Source organism: Anopheles gambiae, chromosome 3, assembly GCF_943734735.2.
Source record: "Anopheles gambiae chromosome 3, idAnoGambNW_F1_1, whole genome shotgun sequence".
Taxonomy (NCBI): Eukaryota; Metazoa; Arthropoda; class Insecta; order Diptera; family Culicidae; genus Anopheles; species Anopheles gambiae.
Window position 1 is genome coordinate 6,408,606 of NC_064602.1, and position 7,638 is coordinate 6,416,243.

Sequence of the window (7,638 nt, forward strand, 5' to 3'; positions counted from 1 at the left end):
TGCGTTAATTAATTTACTTTAGTTAGTTCATTTATTTTGCCTGCTTATGATTTCTTCTCTGCCTCCGCGTTCGATTGGAGTGAAACAGTTCGACTCTTGTTTGTCGCAAGCCCTCGGGGCTTGGTAGTATAGGATAGTGGTTGGTTCATTGTTTTGCGGTAAGGTCCTTCCTCCTATTGACTTGTCCTTTTTTCTCTTTGTTTAATGCTGCGTGGGGTTTGCGTGTAGTTTGATTTGGGTGTGCGTGTATATTCGTATTAATTGTTTTAATGATGTTACTTCCTTTTGTTTCTTCTTCTCTTTAGTAAAAATGAACGTTCAAATATGGTTTACGGTTTTATATCATTTTTAAAAAACTGTTCATCTGCGAACCTGTAACTAACGTTCGACTGCCGAAGGCGTTGATATTCTTTTAGACACCGTGTTTTTTGTTGTTTTAACAAATTTTATGTTTGCTCTTGTTATTATGCGCACTGCTGTTGCTGATCTACTTCTCTCTGCATGGATCACAACTGACGACTGTATAATGTGTGTGTGTTTTTAAATAATATTTCCTTTCTTCCTCAACTCATCACACAAAAACACACACTGCGCACACTGTTTCTCACTCGCGGTTTGCTTCAACAGCCAGTGCAGCAAAAGGGATAGATAAAACCAACAGGTTAGAACACATACACCTGGACCTGTGCTTGAAGTGGGGGGAGAAAATATCACGTTCAAAGTAAATATATGTATACATAACAATACAGTGCGCATTGGTTTTAAAGTGGAAACCCCCCCTAAGCATACAATTGGCTCTCCGATCTCGAGCTTAAACCGTGCTAAAACCGTTTCGTTTAATACTTTGAGGCAAAACACGGTCATCAAACGGGATACACTAGTAGTATTAACTAAGCTTGCGGTGAACTAATTACTAATGCAGTGTATATGCGTTTTATAATATGTAAAAGGAAGTGATTTAAAGTTTTGCGCTCCCAGCCGAGCCGCCAAAACGCCAACGAGCGCGAGACTGTTTGACAGAAAAGGTAGGAAATAAATAAATAAAACCAAAAACAACGTGACGCACCGTACGCCGCAGACACAGACAGACACACACACACAGTTTACGAGAGCTTCGAGTACGACGGTGGTGAGAACTTTTTGCGCAGGAATTTTAGAATGTACAGCGGAAGACAGGAGACGAGCGTGATGACCAGCACTTTCCACAGGAAATCCCACGACCAGATGAACTCCCAGTCTGAAAGGAAAGGAGAGGAGAGGTATTAGAAAAATTAGGCAAATGATCGTCCATCCCGAGGGGACTATACTAGTGGTGTGGCCTCTGGAGCGCACCCACGACTACGATCTGATTCCGGCAATATCGGAACCACTAGTTTCGCCCGGAGTCGGTGTCGGAGTCGTCCGGATTCGGAGTTGTCGGGAGTTGTCCGGAGTTGTCTGGAGTCATCTGAAGTTGTCCAGAGTCGTCCGGAGTTGTCCGGAATCGTCTAGAGTCATCTGGAGTCAGAGTCGTCCGGAGTCAGAGTCATCCAGAGTCGTCCGGAGTCAGAGTCATCCAGAGTCGCCCGGAGTCATGCTGAGTTGTTCACAGTCGTTCGTAGTTGTCCGGAGTTCTTCACAGTTGCCCGGTGTTGCCCGGAGTTGTCCGGAGTTGTTCACAGTCGTCCGGAGCCATTCGAAGTCTTCCGGAGTCATCCGTAGTCGTCTAGAGTCGTCCGAGGTCATCTGAAACATTGCACTGGCCATCTTTGGCCGACTCCGGACAAATTCGGATAACTCCGGACGACTTCGGAAGACTCTGGATGACTCCGTACGATTACAGACGACTCCAGGCGACTCCGAGCGGCTCTGGATGATTCCAGACGGCTCCGAGCGGCTCTGGATGATTCCAAACGGCTCCGGATAATGCTGGGACGGATTTACGAGGACGGACGGAGACCTCCATTCCGGATTTATGTCAACTCTACCCATCACTAGTCTATACTTACCGAAATATTCATGCAACACGGCAAGAGAGACTATGTAAAGCACAAGACTGAACAGTTCTGCTATGACCATCAATCTGGAACGGGAAAAGATCGTTTTTGTTTGTGTTTTAACAACCACAGCACGCCATTATCTTATCACCAACAACCTAACAAACACCGAACGATCGAACGACTTACTTGTGCCACGTGCGGATGGTTAGCGCAACCATTATCAGCTCCGTTAGAATGAGGGCCGAGAAGCTGATTGCCACGATATGAATAAATTCGTCCTCGAACAGAATCAGCGCACCGTACATGATCACACCGCCTGTGGGGGGGGGGGGGGGGGGAGAAAAACACACATACTATTAACGATCTTTGTCACACATTTAACCACGCCTCCATTACCTTGATAGATACTGATCAGCACCCACATGAAGAAGGTTTTGTAGCTCAGGCTGCGCCCCTTCGACAGCTCCTTGTACAGCTCCGGGTACGTGATCGCAATGTTCGCACTAATGTCCTGATCGAGCACGAGCGAAAACACCGGAAACATCGTGTAGAGCGTCGCGTACCCCACCATCAGAAAGCCCTGGTACAGTGCCACCGACGACAGATAGAAGACGGCCGAAAAGACGGCCTGCATGGTGGAGATGATCAGCCCCCGGTGGATGACGAACTGGGACAGTGCGGCCGACCGCTTGTACGATCGTCGCCCGTGCACGATCAGCAACCGTGCAATGTGCGAGAACTGCGGTATACTAAAGTCGCCCGCCAGCGACGCTTGCTTTCCTTCGCGCCCCTCAATGCCAATGCCGGCGTCGGCTTGCTGGATCATGCTCACATCGTTGCCACCGTCGCCCACTGCACAGGTGCGCTTTTTCGAGTACTTTTGAATCAGCGAGACGACCTGCGCTTTCTGGGTGGGGCTGCAGCGACAGCACACCACCGCCGGACAGGCCGTCGCCAGCTCCATAAACTCGGGCTGATAGTACTGCAGGCACACCTCGAGACTTTCGCCCGACACGACCAGCGCACAGTCCTGCTTCCGGCGGAACTGGTTCAGCTCCAGATGGGCATCGGTGCGGGTCAGCACACTCTTCAGCACGTGTATGCTTTGGTTGCGTCCGACCAGGTGCGACGACTTCGCGATACAGGTGGCCGTTTCGAGCTTATCGCCGGTCAGCATCCAAATCTTGATGCCAGCATTGCGCAGCAGCTCAAGCGTCGGCCGTACCCGATCCTGCAGCCGATCCTCAACCCCGGTCAGACAGAGCAGCTCCATCTCCCGCTCGAGACTCTCGATGACGGCGGCCACCTTCGCCACCCGGTCCGTTACGCTTACTTTGGCCGCATTGTAACGCATCACAAAGTCATTGTACTGCTCCTCCGACAGCACCTTCTTCGCGACCACAAGCGTCCGCAGGCCTTCGCGTGCCATATTCCCGCTTTCCTCCGCCAGCCAGTCGTTGTACTGCACGATGCCGGACATCACAACGTCGGCCCCCTTCAGGTAGAAGGTGATCTCTCCCCCGTTCAGCTCGCGCACGATGATGCCCATGCGCTTGTTTTCGCTCGTGAAGGGGAACGTTTGCAATATTTGGTACTTCATCAGCCCCGGTGCACCGGCGGCAATGATGGAGTTTAGCGACGTTACACTGCCCCCGCTCGAGGGTGAGTTGAGGTCGGTTTTCGAGTTTACCGACAGGTTCGTTACGGTCGTGTTGATGGAAGCGTTCTCGTTCATGCTGGTGCCGCGCGCCTCGTGCGTTGCGTCGCGGATCTGCAGCGTCATGTGGTTGAGGTCGCGCTGCACCAGCGTCAGCCCGACCGATTCCGTCCACTTGACCAGCGCGATCTCGTCCGGGCTGGACGCTTGGTAGGTTTTCTCCGTCGTCGCTGGCTTGCTGGTCGACGGTTCCCCCGCCTGGCTTTCGACGGAGATGGAACGCGCCGGTGACTGGCGCCGGTCGGACGTGGACGATATGGAGCCGCTTCCACCGTTGCCGTTGTTGCTTTCGTACACGGGCGTCACGTTGTGACAGAGGGCGAGCGCTTTCACCGACTCCCAGATGCGCCAACCGTCCGGTTTGCGCAGCCGGGGTTGATACTCCGATCCGTGGTCTTCCGGTGAAGCATCAGCCGGTGCGGAAAGCGTCCCATACACCGACTGTATGGCGGCCGATACCATGGGGAACGTGTCGCGCCCGTAAGCGGCCGTACCGACGTGGATTTTCTTAAATATCATCTCATTTTGCGTCAGCGTGCCCGTTTTATCCGTCAGCAGGTACGACATGCGGCCGAGCTCCTCCGGGATGGTGGTGGAGCGCACAACCGTACCTTTAATTTCGTCGTCGTTCTGTATCTGCCACGAGTAAAAGGCTTTGCCCATGTCGAGGTTCACCCGCAGGCTGATCGGGATGATGTACGAAAACAGCAGCACAAACCGGAACATGTACCGGTACCAGGGGCCGTTGAAGCCCTTCAGGCACATCATCGCAAACGACAGCCCGATCACGGCACAGAACAGCACCTTGGTGAGATTGTTAATTTCCAGATCGAGCAGACCGACCTTCGAGCGGGGCTGGGAGTTGTTCATGACGCTGCGCGTTTCGCTGCCGGTGTAAATAACGATCCCGACGGCCGTGCCGGAAGCGACGACAGTGTTTGCCCACAGCGTATTTTCCACATTCAAACCTTCATCTTCCGTTCCTCCGTGCTAAAAAAAAGGGATAAAAGTTGAGTAAAACCGTACTACAAATGATCTTGCGATACCGAGCGATGCTACCCACCTTCGAGTAAGTCCCGATGAACGTGTGAATGTCTCGCTGCGGCTTCTCCACGTATAGCGAAGCATTCACCGTCAGCAGCTCCCCATGCGACGCCAGCTTCTGTGTTGCCGGTACGGCCAACCGCAGCTTCCAGTCCGTCTCCCCGTCCAGCATGTCGGTACGCACGAAAACGGCCCCACTTTTGTCGCTCGTACGCAGCAGTATCAAATCGGCCGGCACTCGCTCATCCTTTTCCACCATAATGATATCGCCAACGCGCAGCTTCGACGACGATACCGATTCCGGTGGTTTGTCCGCACTCACAAACCGCTTGTACTTTTGCGAATTAACCTCCCGATCGCGCTTGTGCCGGCGCAGATCGTCGACCGCCTCGCGGCAGATCGTCACCGCCAGCACGAACCCGAGCGGACCCCAGTAGGTGTACAGGTAGCCGATCCGGATCTCCGGTATGAACTGGCTGACCGCCATGATGAGGAAGTACAGGTTGAGAAAGAACCGGAACTGCTCGAACAGCACCAGCGGCAGAAAGGTGAAGAAGTTGTACTTCTGATTGCGGATCTCGTTCGGCGGGAACTTTTCCGTTAGCGGCCGCCCGATGTAGATCGTGCGGGGCTTCAGCTCCTTCGAGGCGCACCATTTTCGCCAGGCCCAGCACCAGCAGCTAGGGAAAGTGGAGGGAGATACAGAGAGAGAAAAAGAGGAGAAATGAAGTCATGTAAGTAGGTGGTAAGGAAATCGATAAATAATGACGACGAACCGAGCGCAGAGTCCTTGAACGTGAAAAAACGTAATAGAAAATCGGTATTTACGGTGTGAAAGCGAAAAATTAAACTAATTTTGAAGCTTAATTTTACAACCCATCAGCTGGAGGTGATTTCATTTCCGCCTTTAGCTCGTTGTGCAACAAACGAACGCACTTTCCATCACGGAATTACATTACAACCCAACCCGCCGCCCGATGGTGACTCATCGTGCCCGTGTTGAGTGGCCTGAATAATGACACTTTCCTCGCTCGCCCACAACGCTTCTTCCGCTTCTAAGCTAATGGTGACTGATAAGCCCAACCAGGCAAGCACACCCGGAACAACATTCTAGCACTACGACGGGAGGGCCTTTTCTTCTCTGGACGGAAGGGAGCTTGCGGAGACCGACAGTCCTCTGCCGTGGAGGGTGGGCATTACCTGAACCAACGCGTCTTCGGTGCCTTCTCGATGAGCGGTATCGTTTCCTTCGTGACCGGTGCGGATGGAATGTGACCGTGCGGTGGGGCGTCCTCCATCGCGTCCCGGATTACCTGTAGCTCATGAATTTTGGTGGCCGTTTATTGTCCTATCCGTGGAGTGTGTGGGGGGGAGTTGTGCGGTCGTAATAAAGAGTCACGGCAGCGATGCCGAGGGATTGTTTCACTTTTCACCCCTTTTCTTACACTACCATCCACACATCCACAGTGCGGGTCAATGGGAAACGGGGACAGGAACACAACAACAGTCGGTGTCGGGGGTTTTTGCTTGACGAATTTTCGCGAAACGCAATCAGCAGCAGTGTAGCAGAAATGCGATACTCCGTGGATGACGTTTCCCTCGGTTTGGAGGAAAGAGAGAGAAAAAAAAGAAGAACAACTGTCTATCTTTTTGTTGACTGTTTTGCTTTTTTCGCGACCAGATCGCGACTGTGTGCGTGCTGTGTGATGATGACACGCACACACCGGCACGCTGCGCCGTTTTGACAGATGAAGAAAGGAAACGGTGTTGTTTACAAGAATGTTTTGATTTTGCTGTTTTTTTGTTGTTGCTGTTGCTACTGTCGCATCATCTGATGAAACAAGTGCGGAAAATATCAGGGGGAATGGAAAAGAATGGAAAAGAATGCTAGCCACACTGACCGAATGCATTCCAACGTTTTTTTTCTTTAGGAACATTCCTTTCCGCTTTTTGTGAACTGTTTTTTTCTTGATACCACAACCACCACCACCACCAACAACAACAACTTCGCCTTATCGCGTAGGCTTTGCTACTCACCAGCACAGTTTCTTCAGGAAGGACCCCAGCTTGAACGATTCCTGGCGACGGTTGCGAAACGAACGGCCGTTCAGTCGGTTGGCCCGGGCAGTCGCTGGTTCGATGAGCAGTTCGGTTTCCGAGTCACTAATCTCGAAGTCGCGCAGTTCTACATTCATCCTCTCCTTCGCGGGGCCCGCGCGGGGGATGAGCCTCGCAGCTCGGTGCGCAATTCACGGGTCTTGGGTTTGCTCGCTGTTGCGTTGCACGATGTCTCACGATGCACACGAGCAATTAATTCGTACCAGATGGCATTACTGCCCGGGGAAGGAATAAAACTCCACACGGTGGGTGGGAAAACGACCTCCACCGCTTCACCACCGCAGAGGTTTTTTTGAGGTGGTGGTGAGGGTGAGAAAAAACACTCTACCCTCCGGTCACTCTAGCAGCTGGGACAGGGAATGATTCCGGCAGCAGGCAGCACAATCAGCGGACGCCCGCATTTTCTGGTCGGAGAGAGGAGATTTGATTTCTTTTATTGCTGCGTGATTAATCAGCGGTTTGCGGTAGATTTGTTAACACACAGAGAAGGGAGAACGCGTTCTTATCGGCACACACTTATCGCACACCGAAACAGTAGGAAAACTATAGCAGTGACTACACGTCGGGCGGATTTGTTTTTTCTTCATTGACAGATAGAATATAAAGGCGCAACTACACGTGTACTGTTTACCTTTTGTTTTAGTGCCTTTTTTTATGGGGAAAATGTTGCAAAACCATCCTTTTTGTACAAATTTATTCTTTATTTCTTCTAATGTATTGTCTCCCCATATTAGCCGCATTATACCCGCTTAATTCACCTTACATGATGCCACTGAACGA

The 7,638-nt window shown here is 51.7% G+C and overlaps 1 protein-coding gene across 3 annotated transcripts; it reads right to left on the minus strand.

Annotated features, from left to right (window-relative positions):
• Positions 1–4: 4 nt before the first annotated feature.
• On the minus strand, positions 5–7,414 carry LOC1277786 (probable phospholipid-transporting ATPase IIA). 3 transcript variants are annotated; one of them, XM_061662500.1, is made up of 7 exons: positions 7,341–7,414; positions 6,778–7,262; positions 4,760–5,420; positions 2,376–4,686; positions 2,166–2,295; positions 1,989–2,062; positions 5–1,237 (listed from the first exon to the last, which is right to left on the minus strand). In XM_061662500.1, exons 2-7 carry the CDS (start codon positions 6,933–6,935, stop codon positions 1,104–1,106), a joined length of 3,468 nt encoding a protein of 1,155 aa, XP_061518484.1. In that variant the 5' UTR covers positions 6,936–7,262; positions 7,341–7,414; the 3' UTR covers positions 5–1,103. The 3 variants fall into 3 exon arrangements, with proteins under 3 accessions (XP_061518484.1, XP_061518483.1, XP_061518485.1); XM_061662499.1 differs by having other exon boundaries at positions 6,778–7,412; XM_061662501.1 differs by having other exon boundaries at positions 5,941–7,403.
• Positions 7,415–7,638: the final 224 nt, after the last annotated feature.